The sequence below is a fragment of the Silene latifolia genome, chromosome 3, assembly GCF_048544455.1.
Source record: "Silene latifolia isolate original U9 population chromosome 3, ASM4854445v1, whole genome shotgun sequence".
Classification (NCBI taxonomy): Eukaryota; Viridiplantae; Streptophyta; class Magnoliopsida; order Caryophyllales; family Caryophyllaceae; genus Silene; species Silene latifolia.
In genome coordinates, this window is record NC_133528.1 from 25,310,048 (window position 1) to 25,333,764 (window position 23,717).

A 23,717-nucleotide genomic window follows, 5' to 3' on the forward strand; every position below is an offset into this window, starting at 1 on the left:
TCAGGTTTGGATAGGAACAAATAAGGCTGCTATCGGTTATCACTTTAGTTTAGCCTCCCGTCGGGTCCATTTCCATTCTCCAAATTTATAAGTTCTATCCGGACAGGTTTCAGGCGGTTCGGGTCAGATTCCTAGTATCGGGTCAGGTTTTGCCAGCTCCTGTTTAACTTCACCACATTCTAGAGGAAATTCTTCAAGTGAGTCTAACTATATATTTGTGTTAAGAACCCGTACTTATTTATTAGTATGGTGTGTAGATGTCGTGCTCCTTAGAAGTGTTCAAGCATTCTGTTCGATATTTAATTAAAATTAAGGATTCTATTTAATTTGTTATTACATAATTTCAGGATTTTTTTGCTATTAAGAGAAGATCAACAGGTAAAGGAATTTGTAAATACTTGTACAAAAAAATCACTAAATCACTAATTTTGGAGTACATGCGCTCCATGAATCTCAGTTACTATTATAGAGTTGGATTATAGAGTTTAGGTAAAAACAAACTTATAAGTTGATCACATAAGAAAATGTACTCCATATTAGCGAGCCCTTGAGGCACTAGAGTAATATTTCTATAAGACAATAAGGGTTTGAGAAGAATGTGAATTGTATTTACTGTCAAATGAATGTTACATATTTATAGGAGCTATACATGTTTAAATAGAGGAAGGAGCTTAATACAATCAACCTAATTGTAGGATACAATATATTGTTGCTGTTAATACAAATATATGACAAATATTGTGATATGATTGTGAAGATTTTATTGTGTGGAAGATATGGGAATATTGATTGAAATATTGTTAATACGCACCCTTAAGTTGGACGTTGTTGTGATAAGGCCAAGCTTGTCACGGAGTTCATGGAATTGTTGCTTGTGCAGTGGCTTAGTTAGGATGTCTGCTAGTTGGTCCTTGCTGGCGATGTGAGAGATACGTATTTGACCGAGCTGCAGTTGTTGCTTGACATAGTGAAAGGAGATGGCCATGTGCTTCATTCGCGAGTGAAATACCGGGTTCTTGGCGTAGAGCGTAGCTGAAATGTTGTCACAAAATATGGCAGGAGGTTTGATAACATGTATGCTGAGTTCGGATAGAAGATTGCGAAGCCATAATGTTTCCGTGGTGACAGAGGCAATAGCACGAAACTCAGCTTCTGTCGTAGAGAGAGCAATTCCTTTTTGTTTCTTGGAGGACCAAGCAATGGGGTTACGTCCAAGATAAGTAATATAGCCGGTGGTGGATAGATAATTATCTTTGTCACCGCCAAAATCTGCATCACAGTATGCATGAAGACAGAGAGGCGTGTCTTTATATAGTTGGATTCTATGGTTTGGGGTTCCTTGAAGGTATCTTAGAAGGCGTTTGAGTGCCGTCCAATGAGTCGATGTGGGATGGTGGAGAAATTGGGCTAATCGATTGACAGAGAAGGCAATGTCGGGCCGGGTGAGAGATAGGTATTGGAGACTCCCAACGATGGCCCGATAGGTGGACTGTTCGTGAATAGGGTGTTGATCTTCCCGGATGAGCGGTGGTGATGTAGCCATGGGTGTTGTATTTGGTTTGGCATCTGCCATTTTGTATTTTGTAAGGAGGTCTTGAATGTATTTTGATTGACTTAGGTGAATTCCTAGTGCATTCGGAGTTACTTCGATGCCTAGAAAGTAAGATAAAGGTCCAAGGTCTTTTAAAGAAAATCGAGTAGAAAGTTTAGCGATAAAGGTTTGTAGGTGCGATGAGTTAGGTCCTGTAATTATAATGTCATCGACATAGATAAGCATGTAGATGGTTAGTGTAGGTTTTTGCAACGTGAAGAGCGATGGGTCAGAGATGGATTGATTGAAACCGACAGTGGTGAGGTAGGATTTAAGTTCAGTGTACCAGGCTCGAGGAGCTTGTTTTAGTCCGTAGATTGGTTTATTCAGTTTACAGACAAAGTCGGGATTAGTTTGGTTAATAAATCCGGGTGGTTGACTCATAAAAACATTGTCTGTAAGATTGCCTTGTAAAAATGCATTGTTAACATCGAGTTGCCTTAAAGGCCAATTTTTTGTTACAGCGAGGGAGAGAATTAGACGAACTGTGGTGGGTTTTATTACGGGACTAAAAGTTTCTGTGTAGTCAATACCAGGTCGTTGATAGAAACCTTTTGCAACGAGGCGCGCCTTATGTTGTTTTAGAGTTCCATCAGGATTGAATTTATTTCGAAATACCCATTTACAACCAACAATAATTTGAGCGGTCGAGCGTGGGACTAAGGTCCATGTATTATTACGGGTTAGAGCGTCGTACTCATCCTGCATGGCTTTGCGCCAATGGGGAAGGACGAGCGCTTGTTTTAAAGTGTTGGGAAGGTCGGTAGGTAGTGAGGTCTTAAGAGCGAGTTTAGCATATTTTGGGTTTGGCCGGCGAATGTTATTATCCAGTCGAGTTGTGATAGTTTTGGTCGGTTGGGGAGGTTTAGGATGAGGTGTGCTGAGGACCGGGGTAGTGGAAGATGTCGTGGGAATGATGGCAGGGGGTTCGATGGGGGTGTCATTTTGTGAGGGAGTAGTGAGAGCAGATGGGATGAATGATGTTGGGGTGGGATCGACAGAGGGGTTGGACGCGGTGGGAGGTCGACGAGAGTAGACATGGGTAAGGGGTGGTCGAGGGTGAGATGGCTGAGGTTGGATGGATGAAGGGGCTGATGACGAGGAGGCAGAAGGAGGGAGAATATGGTCCATTCCTCGGTGGTAGAAGATGGTAAGGTGGTGGTCGACATAGTGGCGAAGGGGTAGATATCATCATAAAATTTTACGTGGCGAGAGGTATAGATACGATGATTCTTTGGATCAAGACAGTGAAAGGCGCTTTGCGTGGTAGAATAACCGACAAAGACACAAGGAATAGAGCGGTCTTCCAATTTGTGTTTGGTGTAGGGTCTTAACCATGGGTAGCATAGACAACCAAAGTTATGTAGGTTGGTGTAATCGGGTTGCTTATTGTGCATCATAAAATATGGTGATTTACCGTTTAGTGATCGAGTGGGAAGTCGATTTATAAGGTAGGTAGCGGTGCTAAAGGCAAATGGCCAATACTTGGTGGGTAGATGCGCATGTTTGAGAAGGGCTAGACCCGTTTCAACTATATGACGATGTCGCCTTTTGGTATTATCCGTTGTGTTCGGGGGTATGCGGAGGGGAGGTCGAGTGAGAAATCCCGTTATTAACAAGGGTGGTATTTAATTTAACATATTCGCCTCCATTGTCGGAAAAGAAATGTTTAGCTGGTTTATTGAAATATTTTTCTACAATTGCTTTAAATTGAATAAAAACTTGGTTGGTGTCGGATTTTCGTTTTAGCGGATACATCCAAATATACTTACTAAAGTGATCGACGAATATGACGTAATACTTATAATGATCAAATGAGGGCACGAGACTCGTCCAAAGGTCCGAAAACAGTAGTTGGAGCGTGTCAGTGGTGCGAAAGGAAGAGTGTGAAAATGGTAATTTCTTGCTTTTTGTAATATTGCAAGACTCACAATGTTCAAAATCATGAAGGGAAAAATGCAAATCTTTATTAATAGTTTTCATTACATCATATGAGGGATGGCCTAGTCTATGATGTAAAGATAGTGGAGCGGGTCCTTTGGTGGTACTGTAGGCGTGCGGTTATAGGGGACTCCACTCGTAAATTCCGTCTCTAACTCGGCCCTGGAGAAGCGTGGTTACCGTTGCCATCGCCTTAACAAAGAAACAATCATGTGAGAAAATAACATATGCATTATTGTCTCGACATAGTTGAGATATCGAAATAATATTGCGCGATATTTTAGGGACGTGAAGAACATTAAACAGATTAATACCATGTAGGTTGACAGTACCTGTGTTAGCAATTGGGAGGCCGGAACCATCGCCTATCAGGAGCTCGTTGAGGCGGGAGTATGGTGAATGAAAGGCGAGTGTGTCTAGGTCATGAGTCACGTGGTGACTAGCACCACTGTCCAGTAAATAATTAGGGTTGGGAGCCGAGTAGCCTGTGGGCATAGCCGCGGCATTGGCTTGAGGAGGAGGTTGATTGTGGCGGTTTGGTGGTGGGGCAAGGAAGGTGATGCTGGGGTATAGCTTACGGAAGAAGGGACAGTTGGAAATAACGTGACCCGTTTCACGGCACCATTGGCACCATCCTTTGAAAGGGCGAGGGTTGGATTGGTTAGATGGTGGGGCAGGGGGTTGGGTTTGGTTGTTGTAGGTAGCGGATGGTCGATAGGGGTGGCGGGAATGGTTGTAGTTTTTGTAAGCAGCATTGGCAGAGGGTTGATAATGGTTGGTGGGTGGGTTTTGTTGAAGAATTAATTCTTGTTGGGGTAATTTTTCATGGAGCGCCTCGAATGGAATTGGTGTATGGCGGGCTCGAACTTGGTCTATGACAGATTTATAGAGTTCGTAATCAAGGCCATTAAGGACTCTCGAAATTACGTCTTCGGGATCAAGTATTTTGTCTATAAGAGCAAGTTGATCCACGCAAGCTTTTATCGAGTGAATATACTTGGTAATGGTTTGATCCGTGGTTTTAGAAATCGAACTGAATTTGGTTTTAATTTGTTGTATGTGAATGCGCGATGGATTAGCATAGGTTTGGGCAAGAATGTCCCAAGCTTCCTTCGCTGTTTTTGCCCGAACAATTAAGGTTTGAAGGGCGGCGGTTATGGTACCCATAAGGGCACCAAGTATGAGCCCGTCTTGTTTTAACCAAGACATATGGGCAGGGTTTGGTACTTCCTGTTTGGCGGCATCCAAGGTGGTGGCGGCAGGAGCGGGTTGGCTGCCATCGAGGAAGCCTAAAAGACTTAGGCCAAACAAGATGTTGGTTAGTTGAAACCTCCATGTAGTGTAGTTTAGAGGGTTCAATTTCACGACATGGCTGAGATTAGGTGCCGTGAGTGGTTGCGCAGCATCGTGGGGGTTGAGAATGATCGAGTCGTGTTGGGTGTTAGTCATGGCGGAACTTGGGTATGCGTGGTGTTTGGAACGTTTGAAGGTGTTGCGTTTTGGTTGAAGGGGGTTGGATCGATGTAGACTCGTTGATACCATATAAGACAATAAGGGTTTGAGAAGAATGTGAATTGTATTTACTGTCAAATGAATGTTACATATTTATAGGAGCTATACATGTTTAAATAGGGGAAGGAGTTTTATACAATCAACCTAATTGTAGGATACAATATATGGTTGCTGTTAATACAAATATATGACAAATATTGTGATATGATTGTGAAGATTTTATTGTGTGGAAGATATGAGAATATTGACTGAAATATTGTTAATAATTTCCATTGTTGTTCTTGCGATTCATTGGTACTAAAGGAAAGCCCGAAACAAAATTTTGAGTGTGCATATTGTGCAGCTGTGCATTGAATGATAACAGTGGGGTTATATCGCATTATAGCCCGAAGAACACAAAGGCGTTTATTTGGCAGTTTCAAGTCCCGTATTATACCAAAGAATCAGCCCGGAAAACAAGCCGTTGCAGCTTCACTAGAAAATGGGATCTCAGTACTGTGTAAAAGATCAGATTGTTTCCTCAATGTGTCCCTATGACAAAAATGTCAGCCTGAGTCATTTTTCGCCAATTGTCAGAATGCATATAACTACGAGACTACAGTCATATCGGGTGTCGAAGCAATACCGGATAAATTCTGCACTCTAAACCTGAAATCAATATATAACAGAATGCTTAAACACTGAATGTTAAAAAACAGTCTCATTTAATTAACCTGATCACTGGTGGTTAATCCAAGTTCACCATCAGCCGGTAAATCAAATCTAATACTTGAAAATCTGAAGCTTAGAAATTAGTTTCCAACAGTTCAATCTGCAGCAGGTCGTCTTCATTGGATCCTAAAGGGAATCGATAACCTGACCTTGACATCCTTTGTACAACACCAAGCTTTCCGTATAAGTGTCTATTATCAGCTTCGGACTCATAGTTTTGTTGAGCTCCTGTATCTCGTCGCTCATGATTTTATAGCCAACTTTTCCATAAACCAGAGTTACTCCACCATCTTCAGCATAGAACGCCACTTTTGTAACCACATCAGGGTGTTCATTAATGTAATCGTATCTAACTGAACTTGAAGTTGTCGAAAACAGCAAATCCCATGACTCGTTCTTAAGCACCCATATCGAGCTATGTTCTGAAGAAATACTGAAAAGTGCCAACAACTTGCCCAGAACAAACAAAAACCTAAAGGTAGTCCAGGCTTGAGCATGACGGTTATCTGGCAGTTCAAGACCACTGAATTTCTCGACATCAAAGTCGAACGAAATAAGATGGGTTTTATTCCCGTATCCGGTATTAAACCAGTGTAAAACTCCATCATGAAAAACAGCTTTACCTCCACACATTAGTACACTATATGGGTCAAAACTATCATAATCAATATTATAATCAGGAGGAAGACTTAATTTGCAGCTTCTAATATTCCAAAGGTTATCAGATAGAGTATAAACTGCAACCGAAACATTCATACGGCTGGATTTATCACTCTGAAAAGCGTAAACAGCATAATCATTACTCGAAGGCCTAAATCCAAAAAAATATTTACGATACCTAAAATGAGGATCAAGTGGACAAGGAGGAATGGACATTGATTTTCGAATAGAGGGGTTCCACAATTTCAACTGCTGCCACCCCACCACGAAAAACAGGCCGTTGCAGCTCCCTTGAAAATAGTATCTGTAAGGATGCTGGAAAAGGTCGGTTTGTTTCCTCAGTGTTTTTCCATGACGAATTGTCAGCTTATGTCTTTTTTTGTGTAGCACACCAAAGTTCTCAATTGCTATTACCTTTTTTTTGTCGACATTGTTCTTCGAAAGTGTAAAATGAATAGAAACAAAACGCGGGTCATCAATGGTATCGCGCCATAATTTACAGACCGACCTAAATTGTAAAAGGGTTTTAACAGGCAGTGCAGGAAGAATATGGTCAATGCACAATTCTGGTGGTAAATTAGTGGACAAGTCCTTTAGTTTTGAGACTTTCTTCTTCTTCTTCCTACCCTCCATTACAATGAATGAGACGGTCTTTCTTGTGAGACGGATTTGCCCAACAGATTCTGTAAATTTTACTGGGAATCCAAACAGTCTAAGAATTCTATACTTTTGTATATGAAACTATTGAACGGAGATGTAGACGATTTATAGTGATTGTGAGTTTGTGACTTTTGTTTGAGGTTGTTTGGGATAGGGTTTTACTTTTATATGATTGTTATGTTACTAGTATAGTTCCCGTGCTACAGCACGGTATTTTTTAGATTTGTTTTATAAAGAAATTTTCTTATTAAATTAATTGTATAAATTAACTATACTTGGAGTTTAATGTTATAATGTACGGAATACTAAATATAATCTTAGTAAGAGATAGAAAACGAAAGTTTACGACCATCAAAAGAAACTTTATAAGTTATTTTTGTCTGAAATTGTTTCTACTTTACTGTTAAAAATAACACTATAATGTTATATCGTTATATTATATGACATAAAATAAAATTAAGTGATGTAAGATCTAATTAAAATGCGTATTCGAAAACAGGTAAGATTAGTATACTACGCATTTAAAAAGACAATTTATAAATATTTAACTAATATTTTTTTTTTATTTACATAAAAAATTGTTACTGTTCCGGGTGTAATTCCAGAGCAGTATTGTTTACCACGCAAGCTTGGTGAATGGATGTCCTTCCTTGCCTTGACTCTTCCTCTCGGTCTCTCCTGAAACAATGAACGAACTGAGGGCTCGGCTTTGCACCGAGCGTACTCACTCCGACGCTCAAGTCAGTGAACTTAAAGGGATTAAGTTGTGTGTTACTTGACAAAGTATATTGTAGAGAGATAAGGGAGTTTATACCAGATGAATAGTGAGTTTTAGGTTAGATTGTGGATCCCCTTCTCAATGAGAGAAGTGGAGTATTTATAGACTTTCACCTTTTGTCACGTAGTGGCCAAGTGGCTAACAGGTGGAAAGACTGTTCTACCCTCGGCCGAGGGACCCATGGCAGGCCGGCTGACTCCATGCCGAGGGGTCTTGGATATGAGTACGCGGATATGTGTCCCGGCTGGCTGATTGCCCAGCCGAGACCCAATGGCCGACAGTGCGTCGGTTAGACGGTCTAACATGTTGACTTCTTGTCTCTTGATCCTTGACCTTGCTCAATATGTTGACTCGGTCAGGGGGTGCAGAATATGCCCCATCAATTTGCCCCCAGCGTAGTCTATGCCGTGGTATGGACCTTCGATGAGTGTTGAGCGTATTCTGCGCAAGTTGAATTTTCTTCCCCGGCTTCCTCTTCCTCGGCTTGATTCTGTTCAGGTCGTACCATATCCCCCCTCCACATGGATTTGTAATGGACATCAAATGTGGAAAAGAAGATGTCGCTGGCCGGCGGGTTCAAGGTTAAGAGTGCGGATCGTTGATTGCCCCCGCCGTCGCCAAGCTTGGTTGATCGGTGGCCGTTTGGCAAGTAGATAACAAGGAGCGTGTTGAAGAAGATACGCCGATTGGCATTCCGCCAAGTAGCGTGTCAAAGAAGATTGGTAACTGTTGTGACGATTGACATTCCGTGGCGCATGCTTGACATGTGTCTCGTTGTTGATTGGTTGACGCTTCATGGGCTTTGCCTGATTGGTCGATTGAGTGGGCTTTGCCCTATAAATAGGAGAGTTAGCCCCTGAATTTGGCCTTCCAAATTCATTCTCTCAAAAAATTTTCTTCTTCTCGCTTAGTTTTCTTTGTGAAACTTCTCTCTAGTCTTGAGCGTTACTCGGCGTAACACTCTTCCCAAGGTAAACAAACAAATTTTTCAACTTTTAATTGTTTAAGTTTTTGTTGTGAACATGTCTTCTCGCGATCCGGACCTAGTAATCTGCGCCGGGGTTCCCCGTCGCGCCTTGATGAGGAGGAGGCAGCGGCCGCCATCCCGATAAGGTCCGGGGGCCCTAGGTCTCCTTCTCCCGAGGTTGATGATCGGTATTTGGATGGTTTCTCGGATGATGATGATGGTGATGATGACGGTGATGATGAGGAAAGGACTCATCCTGATGAGGAGAGGCCGCAAATCCTGGACCACGGCGACGCCTGTAAGATCGGCCCTGATCGTGCTTGGACCCATAAGTTCGCCAGTTGTTCTGGTCCTGACTTTTTCGAACATCATTTCTCCTTCGGCAGGGAGTATAAGATTGTTATTCCTAGAGAGGGTCAGGCCGTCTGTTGCCCTCCCCCGGGTTGCATCGGTGTATACATGAGACACCTGGAGTATGGGCTCCGGTTTCCTCTCAATGCATACGTTCTTTGCCATAATTAAGGCAATGAACGTCGCTGTGGCGCAGCTGCATCCGTTGGCCATCAGGACGCTTGTTGGCTTTGTGCGGCTATGTCGGTTTAAGGGGAGGCCCCAACGGTGAACCTATTCCGCCGGCTTCATCACCTTCGATTTGAACGTCCAAGGTGGCGGGGGTGGTATAGCATACGAGGCCGAGCCAGGTTATCTCACCGTCCCCAAGCTCACTTCTGCAAGGACTGGAAGAAACGGTGGGTATATGTTGAGGTTCCGGGGATTATCCACGCCTCGGTCCTTCCAAAGACCAAGTCAATTTGTGGTGCGAGAGCAAAGGGGAGCGTGAGAAATATGTCTCCCGGGGCAAGCTTAAGATGGACGCCTTGAAGGTCCCTCTTAACCCGGACGAACGGCGGGCAATGAAGCTGCTTGAGACGGAGAAGGATGGGTCGCCGAAGGGATGGATGCCCCCGACGCAGATCATTCTTCAAGATGAGCCGCTCTGCCACGTCGGCCTCATACCGGCCCTAGCGCAGGGTGAGTGGGGTCGGTGTGAGGCCCATCTCTGCTTTTAATGTTTATGTTTTTTTTTTAACTTTGATTTATTTCTTTTGTTTAACTCTTGCTTCGTTTCCTTTACAGACCGTTTTGGCCCGGATCTGTCTGAGGAAATCCTCTTGAAGATGGGACTTGACAAAGACAAGAACGTTGTTGAGATGCATCCGAAAGCCGATGCACGTGATCGCAGACCGGCGCCAAACGACCTTATGGACCAGCAGTTGAAGGGCCTAGATACGACGGCGGCTCAGGCGAAGGTTGCCGGTAACATACCACGCAGAACGCGAAAAACAAAGTCTTCGGCGGCGACGGCGTCAACATCAGTTCCACCTTCAATCCCTTCAGTCCAAAAGGAGACGGTGGAGATTGTTGATATTACCGAGGAGGAGGTCACCTTGGCAGTGGAATCTCCTCTCTTCCGCAAGAGAAAAGAGACTACTGTTGCCGCTGCTGCCGCTGCTGCTGCTGCTACTACCGCTGCTACTGCTACTACTGCTACCGAGGCCGGCAAAGAAATGGGTCCTCCGGCCAAGAAGGCCAAGCCCGGTATAGATCTATCTTGTGGCTCAGACTTAGCCGGTTCATTAGGCGTTCCTGATGACAGGCTCTCTGGTATGTCCATGAATGTTGACATGGATGCTTTGATTGAATTTTTTGTAGATCAACCGCCGCCGTCTACCGGTCCTGCTGAACGGCATCCTGAGAAGAGACCTGCCCGGGTGGTAAAGATGCCACTGTCGTCTCCTCCTTCCCGAAGCCTACCCCCGCCCAGATTAGGTCGGAGGGCCTAAGTTTGTCTAGGATGCTGGCGAAGTGGGCTGATGTGGCCGGTGCTCATATTGTGGAGCAAGAAAAGGCCATGGCTGAAGTCGCCCCACAGCTCGAGCGGCTCAGGCTTGAGCTCGCTGCTGCGAAGAAGGAAGCTGAGAGGGCCAAGGCTGAGGCTGAAAGGGCGGTCCTTGCTGAGCGAAAATTTAGGGAGGACGCTGAAAAGGCAGTCCTTGCTGAGAGAGCCAAGGTTGAGGCTGCGGGGGCTGGAGCTGCTAAGCTGCTGGAGGAGCGTAACAAGCTTCAGGCTGTCGCCAACTTCAATGCTGAGAAGAGGGAGGAATGGAAGTCCATGTTTAAGGCCCAGGGGAAGGCGCTTCGGAATAAGAAGGCTATCGTCGCCCAGAGGGAGTTGGATATTGAGACGCTCCAAAGCAAGATTCTTCCTAACATGTGCGCCCAATACCGGGACCTGGCCGAAGAAGCCGCCAGGGAAGTGATCGGGAGCTCTTTCTGAAGGCTCCTTCCCGTGGGAGAGATTTGACGAGCTGCTTGATGACCAGCTTGATGCTAAGGAGAAGGCCGCGGAGGCGAAGGCCGCTGAGGAGGCAAAGGTGAAGAAGGAGGAGAAGGAGGCTGCGGAGAAGGCGGCCCGGGATGCCAAGGCGAAGGAGGCCAAAGAAGAGGCCGAGAGGTTAAGGGCACGTGAAGCTGCCGGATTTCCTTCTGGGTCGCCTATCAAAGATGATGCTGCTGCGGCTACCAGTGGTGAGCAGCAACTGGCATAGGGAGACGGGCGGCCGTTACCAGACTCACCCGGCATCTCGGATAGCTTTAGCTGTTCGGGGGCCAACTATTGAGCCTTTCCTCCCTGCCATCTTTTGGCACTTCAAAGTTTTATGTCCGTACTTTTTTTTCTTTTTACTTCTTTTTGTAAACTTTGGTAGGTAGTGTTTAGGCTATCCCAATGGGGACGGCCATCGTCTGCATTCTCCTTACTTGTAATCATTTTCAATAAAGCTTGTTTATTGGCCCTCGGCTTGGCCGAGGCTTTGATCACAATTCTTCACTTGTCTTCTTACGTTATTAATTGAGCGCTTTTTCGTTTTTACCTTCGGCCTGGCCGAGGCAGTTAGAATGCGTATCTCAACTGTGCTTAACGTTTTTTTTTTTAAAACATGTGAACATGTTAGCGTATCGACCGTTGTGTCCCCTGCCAGGCCTTCGGTTGGCCGAGGCGGCTAGAGGTTACGGCTCGACGGCGTTCGTATCTGTAGACATATTGATCGCTTCCTCTGCCAGGCCTTCGGTTGGCCGAGGCGGCTAGAATTGCGTCTCAACTGTACTTATACGTTCCTAAGGCATGTTGGTCGCTTTCGCGAGTATCAAGCGCCGGTAGTAGTGATCGCCGTGGCGTCTACTTCTTGGGGTGACTGCCCGGCTTGCACCGTGGCGTCTACCTCGATATGACTACGGGGGGTAATAAACACTTTGATGGAAAACTTGGATGATTCTTCATTAGATATAAACACGCGTTGGGGTGCCAACAACAGTTTTGGACACTTCCGCCGCTATACAAAGTATTTCCTGAGGTTGTCAGTGTTCCAATGGCTCATCAAAGGCACACCCTCCATGTCTGTCAGCCGGTATGTACCCGGCCTCATTTCTTCAACCACTTTGTAAGGACCCTCCCAGTTGGCCGTCAATTTACCATGAATGCTTCCTTTGTTGGTGGCGGCCGACTTTCTCAGGACTAGATCCCCAACTTTTAAGTCCCTTTTGTGGACTCTTCGGTTGTAGGCTCTTCTCATTCGGTTTTGGTATACTGCCAAGTTGAGGCGTGCTGTATCTCGACTTTCTTCGACCAGGTCTAGGGAGGTTCTCAGACCTTCCTCATTTTCAACCGGGTTAAAGGTGGTCGTTCTGAATGTCGGCACCGCCGCCTCAATTGGCAGGACTGCTTCGGACCCGTAGACTAAGTGGAATGGACTGTACCCCGTTGCTTCTTTCTCCCTGGTTCGAAGGGACCACAGGACGCCGGGTAGTTCATCGGCCCATCTTCCCTTTAGGTCTTCAACTTTCTTCTTCAAACCGTTGAGGATTGTTTTATTGGCTGCCTCCGCCTATCCGTTGCTCTGTGGGTGGCAGACGGAGGAGTATGCAAATTTGATACCAAGTTCTTCTAACCAGTTCATTATTGTGTCACTCCAAAACTCTCTGCCGTGGTCAAATACCATGACTTGGGGTAACCCAAAACGAGTTATGACATTTTCCCAGATTACCTTTCTTACGGCCGCCGTGGTCTTGGCAGTACCGCGCGGCGACTTCGACCCATTTGGTGAAGTAGTCAACGGCGACAATCAAGTACTTTCTTCCTCCGGATGCCGTTGGAAATGGCCCTAGTAGATCCATCCCCCACTGTGCAAAAGGAAGGGGACTAAGTACCGGCTGCAGGTCTCGCGAAGGTGCATGTATCACCGGAGCATGCATTTGACAGTTGTTGCACTTTTTGGTTTTGGCTCTGGAATCCTCAAGCATGGTGGGCCAGAAGTAGCCGGCTCGGAGAGCTTTGTGGGCTAGTGTTCTTGCCCCCATGTGATGACCACAGATGCCTTCGTGAATTTCTGTCGATATTAGCTCGCGTCGTTTGGGCCGACACATTTCAAGAGTGGCCTTATCACGGACCTCCTGTATAATTCTCCTTCAAACACCAAGTACCTTACTGCGATCCTTTTTATCTTCTGTGAGAGACTGCGGTCCTCCGGTAACTCATTCATCAGTTTGTACTTCATTATCGGAGTCATCCACGTTGTCTCGGCCTCTATGTCGCCCACCATGTCGACGGTCTCAGTAATGCTTTTGGCATTCCTGATGTCCACCAGCACGGTTCGACTGACATTCTTGATGGTTGAACTGTCAAGCTTTGAGAGAGCGTCGGCTCGGTTGTTCTCAGACCTGGGAATGCATTGTATCTGGAAAGATTTCAATTTTGAAGTGTCAGCTTTTACCCTTTCCAGGTATCTTACCATCCCGTCGTCTCGAGTCTCGTACTCTCCTCTGATTTGATTAGCTACTAAAAGTGAATCTGTTTTCAAAATGATGTGTTCCGCCCCGGCAGCTCTAGCTAGCTCGACTCCAGTTATCACCGCCTCGTATTCGGATTCGTTGTTTGAGGCCGAGAAGGTAAATTTCAAGGCGTACTCAAACTCGTCCCCGTTTGGGCTGATGATAAGGATGCCGGCTCCTGAGCTGTTCACCGTGGAGGACCCGTCGGTGTATACTTCCCAAACTCTGGGGTTTGGTTCTTCTTGATATGTGCACTCGGCCGGGGAAGTCGCAAGTGCCTGTCCCTTTATCGAGGGCCTCGGCTTGTATTGAATGCCGGCCGGATAGCTCTCTTGCCCATTTGATGAGCTGCCGGATTGCTCAAATTTTTCCAATGCTTTCTCCAATGGTTGGTCGGTTAAGACCGTCATGGGATGTGCGTCGAAGTAAGGTTTCGATTTCCTTGCGGCAACGACGAAAGAAAGGCGCTTTTTCAATCGGCGGGTAATTTCTTTCGGCGGGCAACAATGTATGGTGACAAAGTAGATTGGGTGTTCTTGTTTGTCTTCTTCTCTCGATGATCACAAAGACCGACCATGGCCGAGGTAATCTGCTATGTATAGATATAGCGTCTCCCCAAAGATCGGCCTGGACGGGGTTGGGAGAGTTTGAAGATGAGCTTTGATTGCTCGAAAGCTGTGCTCTGTTCCTCCCCACTGAAGTCTTTATTTCCCTTCAACACTTTGAAGAATGGGGTGCTCTTGTCGGCTAACCGAGAGATGAAACGGGCTAGAGCCGCCATCCTCCCGGTCAACATCATAACCTCTTTTCGATTCCTCGGCTCCGGTAGGTCCAGTATTGCTTGGACTTTTTCTGGATTGGCATCAATTCCCCTGGCGCTGACAAGCATGCCGAGGAACTTACCTGACCGGACACCGAAGTTGCATTTCATTGGGTTAAGTTTCATCTTGTATTTCCTTAGTGAACAAAATGTCTCGTGTAAATCGGCTAAGTGCTCATTTGTCGGACTTGCTTTTTACAATAGCATCGTCGACGTAAGCCTCAATGTTTCGCCCTTTTTGATTTTGGAACACTTTGTCCACCAGTCTTGTGTAAGTTGCGCCGGCGTTCTTCAAACCGAACGGCATCATTTTATACATGTATGTGCCGTTACCGGTGATGAATGCGCATTTAGGCATGTCTTCTTCGGCCATGAATACCTGATGATACCCGAGAAAGCGTCCAGCAGCTCAAAGATAGTGTAGCCTGCCGTGGCGTCGATTAAACTATCTATTCGAGGCAAGGGATAGCAATCTTTGGGGCACGCTTTATTAAGATTGGTAAAATCTACACACATCCTCCACGCCCCCGATGATTTCTTCACCATTACAACATTAGCTAACCACTCAGGATAAGTACAAGGCATGATAAAGCCCGCCGCTAGTAATTTATCTACCTCGGCTTTGATAGCCTCATCCTTCTCGGCTGAGGAGTTCCTCATCTTCTGCTTGACAGGGCGAGCGGTGGAGAGTACGTTCAGCTTGTGAACAATTACCTCCCGGCTCACGCCTGGCATCTCGGCTGCTGAGTAAGCGAAGACGCCTTTGTTCTTCCTCAGCAGGTCTAGGAGAGCGGCCCTGAATTTTGGCTCCAGGTTAACACCGACAGTTACGGTGCGCCCTGGGTCAATTTTCACTTCTTCGGTCTCGGCTCCTTCGACCATGCCGACAGTGGCATCCATGAGGTCGCCCTCCTGTTGTAAGGATGGGCTTTTCCCCTTCTCTGACTTCTTCGCCACTTTGAGGGATTGCATGTTGCACCCTCTGGCAGATATCTGGACGTTGACTATTTCGTCTTTTTCGTCCTTTGAGACGAGCTTATGCGCTTCCCCCCGGTCCGAGACATACATCAGTGTCAGGGCCCGGATGGACATTACTGCATCGGCCTCGCTCAGAGTGACTCGGCCTATGAGAACGTTGTAGGCGGACGAGCCGTCAATGACCACGAACTCAGATAGGACATTCTTAGCCGCATTCCCCTCGCCGAACATCACCGGTAGTCTGATTGACCCCAGGGGTACCAGGCCGGCCCCGGAAAAACTGTACAACGGATTGGTGCAGGGGCTCAAGTCCTCAACCTTCAGACCGAAATTGAGAAAGCACTCCCTGAACATGATGTTCGTGTAGGCGCCTGTGTCAATCAGGCACCTCTTGACCAGGTGGTTGGCTATGTCCAAGTGGACTACAAGTGGGTCGCTGTGCGGGGCGATGACTCCCTCGTAGTCCTTCTTCCCAATAGTCATATCGGGGATGTTGGAAGCGGGGATCACTGTTTTGGGCACAAAGTTGATGGCCTGATATAGCTCGTTCAGGTGCCGTTTGTGCCCATGAGCGGACCCACCGTTCTCGTTGCCCCCGATGACAACATGGATTACTCCTATCCGTTCAAAGACGGATTTCTTATTTGAGCCGCCGGTATTAGTCTTTTGGCCTCCGGCAACATATTTGCTGAGGCTCCCCTTCCGGATCAGCTCTTCAATGGCATTCTTCGATGCGGCGGTTGTCGATTAAGTGACCGGTGTGGCCGTGGTACTCACAAAGATCTTGGCTCGTGTCACCGTCCCCCTCGCCTTGGGAGGCCTTTCCCACTTTCGACCCTCGTTCTTGCTCGGGAGAAGACCTCGGCGGCAGATACGACCGGGGGTGTGACCATTGTACCGCTTTTGGTAGTACGGTCCCGAACTCCCCTCGGCGCCCGCCGAGTTTGCATTTCTGGCGGACTTGTCGACCGTGACCTATTATTGTCACGGAGTCCTTCATCCGGTTGTCCTCCCGGCGCTCTTACTCTCTCGAGTGCCGGCCTCGTTGTGGCCTACCCAGGTTTTGTGATAGTCCTCCACCTTTATGGCTTGGTCGGCCATCTTCTTGGCGGAGTCTAGGTTCGAGCCTCCGCACTTGATGAGCTCGTTTTTAAGTCCCCTCTTGGGAGGCCTTTCATCAGTGCGAAGGCCGCCGATTCATTGCTCACTCACGAATCTGCTGAACCTTGGCGTCGAACCTCTTCACATAACTTCGGAGAGACTCGCCTCCCTCCTGTTTGATAGTCAGGAGATCCGATGTCTCGACGGCCCTTCTCTTATTGCAAGAATACTGGGCCAAAAATATGTCCCTTAGGTCGCCATAACAGTATATCGACCCATTGGGTAGCCCCTTGTACCAACTTTGTGTCATTCCATGAAGGGTCGTTGGGAAGACTCGGCACCAAACCTCATCAGGCTGCTCCCAGACCGACATGTAAGACTCGAAAGCCTCGGCATGGTCGGTTGGGTCGCTTTCTCCTTTGTATGATAAGGGCGGCAACTTTAGCTTAGTCGGTACCGGGACCTCTAGGACGTAGGCGCTGAGGGGCTGTCTGACCACGTGTCAAATGACACGCGGCGATCGGCTCCTCGCATCCCTAGTCCGGCTCCCCTCCCCGTGGCGGGAAGGGCTTCTTCTCCGACTCTGGTGAGTCGGACTTCTTCTCCGACTCTGGTGAGTCGGACTTCTTTCACTCCTCTGGGGCAGGCCTCATTGGTGCTGCGGCGACGCTGTCCTCCCGCGAGTGCGAGAAGGACTCAGGTCTACCACTGGCACTCTGGGCTCCCCCGGCGTCTTGACATGGTCAGCTTCCTCCAATACTCCGTTCAAGTTTCTCGGAGTCACTTTTTGGGCCCTGATCTCCTGTGAGGGTGCCGCCGCTCTTGTCGTCGTGACAGTGTGAGTCGGCGTGCTACCCATTAGGTCCAGGAGTAGCTTTAGTTTAGCTGCATCAACCACATGTCCCATCATAGTGACTTGGTCTGTGGGCAGCGGTGTTTCTGGTATTATTGGCATCCCGTACGCCGGCTGAATTACTCGGCCGGTGGGGGACTGTCCAATCCCAGAATTGTGGACTGTATCATCCTTGGAGAATTCGGTTTCGTCAGTCACAACTATTTCTTGTTGCTTTGACATTTTCTTAGCTTGTTGGGTGGGTTTTGTGTTTTTTCTTTTTTTTTTTTTTTGCGTAAGGGATTTGACTAGCTTCTAGTATCTATCCCCACAGACGGCGCCAATTGTTCCGGGTGTAATTCCAGAGCAGTATTGTTTACCACGCAAGCTTGGTGAATGGATGTCCTTCCTTGCCTTGATTCTTCCTCTCGGTCTCTCTTGAAACAATGAACGAACTGAGGGCTCGGCTTTGCACCGAGCGTACTCACTCCGACGCTCAAGTCAGTGAACTTAAAGGGATTAAGTTGTGTGTTACTTGACAAAGTATATTGTAGAGAGATAAGGGAGTTTATACCAGATGAATAGTGAGTTTTAGGTTAGATTGTGGATCCCCTTCTCAATGAGAGAAGTGGAGTATTTATAGACTTTCACCTTTTGTCACGTAGTGGCCAAGTGGCTAGCAGGTGGAAAGACTGTTCTACCCTCGGCCGAGGGACCCATGGCAGGCCGGCTGACTCCATGCCGAGGGGTCTTGGATATGAGTACGCGGATATGTGTCCCGGCTGGCTGATTGCCCAGCCGAGACCCAAGTGACCGGCCGACAGGCTGCGTCGGTTAGACGGTCTAACATGTTGACTTGCTGTCTCTTGATCCTTGACCTTGCTCAATATGTTGACTCGGTCAGGGGGTGCAGAATATGCCCCATCAGTTACGTCATAGAAAACCATATCTTGAGTCTAACTGATGAAGGAGAATACTATAAAAAGGAGATTTACGTAACTTTATAGTATAGCTGATGAAGGATAACATTTATGGAAATGATTGTATACTAATAAATTAGGGACAATAATTTTTTTTTTTTTTTTGTAAAAGAGGTAAATATAAATGTAATATTTTTTTCCATATATTATTTTGAGAGTTATTTTCTTAGGCGGGAAAACTACTAAGAGTTTTTATTCTCTTAGTAGTAGGGGAAACATGTAAAAACAATATACTATAAAACCATATTTTGAGTCTAACTGATGAAGGATAATACTATAAAAAGGAGATTTGCGTAACTTTAAGTATAACTAATGAAGGATAACATTTATGGAAATGATTGTATACTAATAAATTAGGGATAATAATTGTTTTTTTGTAAAAGAGGTAAATATAAATATAATATTGTTTCCATATATAGTTTTGAGAGTTATTTTCTTAGGCGGGAAAACTACTAAGAGTTTTTATTCTCTTAGTAGTAGGGGGGATATATAGTTTTGAGAGTTATTTTCTTAGGCGGGAAAACTACTAAGAGTTTTTATTCTCTTAGTAGTAGGGGGGATTGTTATTTGTTTTTAGTTTCTCGGTTGCTGTTAGACCTAGTAAAATTGACCTGACCCAATAATTCAATCATCTGTACCCAAACTAAGAACCTTGACCTTGACTTGTACAATGACTCAATCCGAATGTTTATTTTTGCACAATGACCATTATAATTAAATAACTTGATAATACTCCGTAATATATATTAAGCAATTGTAATGTATGTATGCTTGATTTTGTTTCCCTAATGTCGTTGGAAGCTGATAACTCTTGCACAAGGTTTTGTTAGAAATTAGAATGGTGGGTTATCATAACTATTGGAAGAAACCTTCCTTGGGATGACCTAAGGTGAACTCTGATGAAATTTTAAATTTTAAACGACGGCTCGGTTTGATTAGGAGCATTTATAAAAAGCTAAGCGGGGATACTCGAGCTGATGTGGCCAGATTGCCAGAAGAGTGAAAACAGAGGATTTATATTTGTGAGATTTTGCTGGGGCTTCCTTGTAGTCATTCTGTATGACAAATTGACAATGGTGGGCTTATTCAGCCCCAACAGGCATTTTTTGTACACAATTTCGAGGTCTGGATTGTAGCACGAATCTGCCCAAAACCCAAGCAATTGCAGCTAACGAGGAAATGGGATTTTTCAGTACGAAAATGTATCAAGAATGAACTGTTAGCCTGCCTCCTTCCATCCGTCTGAGTGTATATGTTGTGTCATATAACGCATATAACATCTGCGACTATAGGCATATGGGGTGTCGGACTAATACCTGAGGAATCCCACAATCTAAAGCTAATTTACAGAAGACTTTTGGAACCATGTGAGGGTGTTTTCTAATGTAGTCTCTAATATTCCAAAGGTTATCAGACAGTAAAGTATAGCACTTAGTTTGCAAGGCCAGCGACGGATTCAAATGAGCTCACAGCTGATTGCATTTGCTGGCAGTAAAGTTTATACGAGTACTTCTTATAAACCTAATTTGATGGCAGTACTAGTTTACAGTAAACGATAAGAAACAAGCTTAGTGAATCATTTGAATCCCCGAATTTTAACAGTCATCAAAAAATACGCAGCAGAACAACTCAGTTCCGTCCAATATATTATTAGTTTCCTCCCGGAAAAATTGTGACAAACAAAATAAATTCATGTAGCTTACAGAACCCAACTTTACTTAAAAACTTGAGTGTAGATTAGATAGTTAGTTGGGTTGCACTGATGTTAACATCAACTCATCAAGTGTTTCAGTTGACAAAAAAACAGCTTTAGATGTATTTTTTGTTAGAAGTACAGGTGGTAAAATAAATAGAGGATGCAAATCAGTAAAAATGTTTTTCTAGCAACAGGCCCGTCTAGCTCAGTTGGTAGAGCGCAAGGCTCTTAACCTTGTGGTCGTGGGTTCGAGCCCCACGGTGGGCGACATTTTTCCTAATAGTTTAATTGTTTTGGGGTAAATTACACGCCTCTTATTTAGGTTAGTTTTTTTATAGGAGTATTTATAAACAAATTATTTCGAAAAGGCTACGGATACACATGGTGTACAAATTTTTTGTACACAAACCAATAGTGGCATGACACGTGGCAAACCGTGGTGAACTAGGTTAGATTAGTTTAGGGTTAGGTTAGTCATTTTGCATATATAGTTAACTAATTTATGGTTAGTTTTATTTCTTATTTCATTTATTTTGTTTCAATTTATATTTAGTCAATTACATAAAAATAAAATTATTTATTATTCAATTACATCAATGTTTGCAAAATCTAACTACCACATTGAATTACACATCTGATTAACTTTTACATCAAATAAAGTTTTCCATCAAATTAACGAAACCCTAATTCAATTACACATCTGATTAAATTAGGGTTCATCCAAAAATTGAATTAGGGATCAAAACAATGAAATTCGTATAACATGAATTAGGGATCAAATTTGGGAATTTCATATAACATTTCCCCCCTAATTTAATTGTATTAATAAAATTAATGGATCGATTTTTCAATTTATCGAAATTGTTCATCTTTTTCGTCTTAAAATAAGTAATTCGAATGTAACCCTAATTCAATATTCAATTAAACAGAAAAATTGTGGGGCTTACCATCGATTAATGGTCGATGAAAGCCCCAAATTTGATTGTTGGATGCTAGAGTTTTAGAGAGAAAAAAGCGCAAAAGTGGTAATTAAGCCCCTTAACTTTGTTCAATTGTGAAATTAGGCCCCATAAGTTTTATTTGGAGCAATCAAGCCCCTTAAGTTCCACCAAAAGTGAAATTGAACCCCATTTTTATAATTTTCACAAGAATTTTAATTAAAAACATTTTATATTAGTATTAAACAATTTATTATATAATTAAAAATTACTAATTGCAATTTTACGAATTTCTACATAATTTATTAATCATTGAAGAGCACTTTTACATACATATTTAGTAGATTGTTTATAATTTATATAATATTCATACATATATAATAAAATGTCTATATACTATAAAATTCAAAATAAAACAATCCTCAATATTTAATATAAGTATAAAAGTTCTAAAATTATTAAAGAAATATTTTATATTTGATAAATTGCATCAAAAGTGATTTTAATATAAGAATTTGGTGAAAATTATAAAAATGGGGTTGAATGTCACTTTTGGTGAAACTTAAGGGGCTTGATTGCTCCAAATAAAACTTATGGGGCCTAATTTCACAATTGAACAAAGTTAAGGGACCTAATTATCACTTTCGCGGAGAAAAAAGGGGTGAGAGAAATTAGAGAGAGAAGTTTATTTTTTTATTTACAAATGAATTGTACAATTATGCTAAGCTTTTGTTTTAGCACAAAAACCCAAGAAAAGAGGAGTTGAAAAGATAGTTTCCTAATTTGACGTAAGCCCTTTTTCCTAATTGTGCCCATATGTCTTACAAATCTATATAATAATATAAAAAGGTAACATTGAGTATTGTTTTAAGCGCCACGTGGCGGCCTCTTGCTTGTACTTGTAGCATCTATACAATATAATAAAACAGAAACCAAATTCATTTTTTCCCCGCCTACTCCTACCCCTTATTATACGCAAGTTTACTAATTCTCATTGTATGGTCCAATAAGTAACCAAAAAAAGGGACATAGTTTTACTAAATCCCGCACATAGTTTTACTTCCCGCACATTTTTGCACCCTATTCTAAATTTATCCCTCTCATTTCTCACTCCCACCAAGAAAAACAAACCAAAACCCCAAAAAATAAGAAATCCCCAATAAATGCCCCAATGGAGAATCAGGTCGGGTGCCCCTGAAAACTTACCTATGACGGAGAGAGGGAAAGATGACGACGGTGACAGAAGGTCGATCGACGGCCGTTTGGTGTTGGCGGATGGTGTTATGATGTCTGTCCATTGATAATATGGTCATTTATTAAAAAGTTGGGTTGAAAACGCAACCCCATCAAATTGATGGAGAAAGCAAAACAACCTCTACTCATTGATAACATGGTCATTTAATTTGCTTTAGTTGAATCTGGGATTCTGGCCATTGACAATTAACCTGCTCATCGATAACTTTTTTAATCGATCTTTTCCATGACAAAAATCAAAACCCTAATTGTGATTGTTTTTTAAAAACATTCATTCATTCAATTAAAAGACGTGTATTAACAAAATTGTTGATTAAACAACAAAATTACTTACAATATGTGCGAATTAAGATCCATAATTATTGAACTATTAACGAATTGATTAAGTTTTGAGGGGAAAATGGGGGAAACTTTTTTTTAGAATGAAGGGTAGGTTTGGAATAAAGTGGTAAAGTGTGCGGGATTTAGTAATACTTTGTGCGGGATTTAGCAATTACGAAAAAAAATTATTTCTTTCATGTCGCTTTCTATCTTATTTGTTATCCTCCTTCCTCTTTCTTTGCCTATAAATACAAACTCACTTCCATTTTAAATCACATATTGTATAACTTTAATTTCGCAAAAAATAAATAGTTTTCTTCCAAGTTCCAAGCCCATTGCTCCTTTAGCGATCAACCGACGCCTTTTCTGTAGCGAGATTGCAAAGGTGTCGTCCAAGTGAATAACGGGTTACTCCGACATAATTTATGTATTAGATATTTTCGTCACGTGATTAGATTATTTATTTTTAAGATGTTGCTATTTTTTTTATTTGATTATTTTTTAAACAGATGAATATACACAGGATAGACTTGTCACTATGGGTGTGCTCAGTCAGAATGTCTGTTATCTCTGTGGTTTACAGGAGGAGAGTCATCAGCACTTATTCTTTGAATGTATTTACAGCCTGAAATGCATTCGAGCTATGAGTGCTTGGTGTATGGTTGAACTGCCACATAGGGACTGCATTCAGTGGTGGACTGAATGGAGGCAGTCCTCTTTGTGCAGGAAGAAGATTGTAGTTGTGATATTGGCCTACAGTATGTACCAGATCTGGTCTGCTCAAAATATTTGTAGACTTGAGGGTTATCTACAAAGACCAGAAAAACTTGGGCAATGTGTGAAGCAGGATAGCATTCGTAGAATGAAGAATTTAGTGTTTAAATGTAAGAACGGTAGAGTAATGCAATGGATTGATAATATTGTGTATTGATGAGCTAGTTGCAGGATAGCAAGTGATAGCTCAAAATGATGAAGATGTAATATGTAACTTGGTTTATGTTTATTAATGAAATCACTTACATTTTCCCAAAAAAAGAAATATCTCTCTTTATGTTGAGATGATTTTTCTTTCAGATTTCATAGAGTAGAA

General features: G+C 43.7%; 1 protein-coding gene and 1 non-coding gene across 2 annotated transcripts; one reads left to right on the top strand and one right to left on the bottom strand.

Moving 5' to 3' along the window:
• Positions 1-5,487: 5,487 nt before the first annotated feature.
• Positions 5,488-7,048, bottom strand: LOC141648853 (F-box/kelch-repeat protein At3g23880-like). Its single transcript, XM_074457564.1, has 3 exons — positions 5,900-7,048; positions 5,636-5,724; positions 5,488-5,575 (listed from the first exon to the last, which is right to left on the bottom strand). Exons 1-3 carry the CDS (start codon positions 7,046-7,048, stop codon positions 5,488-5,490), a joined length of 1,326 nt encoding a protein of 441 aa, XP_074313665.1.
• A 13,260-nt stretch (positions 7,049-20,308) lies between these two features.
• TRNAK-CUU (transfer RNA lysine (anticodon CUU)) lies at positions 20,309-20,381 on the top strand. Its single transcript has one exon. It is a non-coding gene; the product is annotated as a tRNA-Lys (tRNA).
• Positions 20,382-23,717: the final 3,336 nt, after the last annotated feature.

Excerpts from the sequence above, each read along its gene's own strand:
- LOC141648853 (XM_074457564.1), bottom strand. The coding sequence starts at position 7,048 with ATGGAGGGTAGGAAGAAGAAGAAGAAAGTCTCAAAACTAAAGGACTTG. Across the intron at positions 5,725-5,899 it reads ACAAAGGATGTCAAGGTCAG|TGTTTAAGCATTCTGTTATA; the intron begins GTTATCGATTCC and ends TTTAACATTCAG. Across the intron at positions 5,576-5,635 it reads CCCGATATGACTGTAGTCTC|GGACACATTGAGGAAACAAT; the intron begins GTAGTTATATGC and ends TTTTTGTCATAG.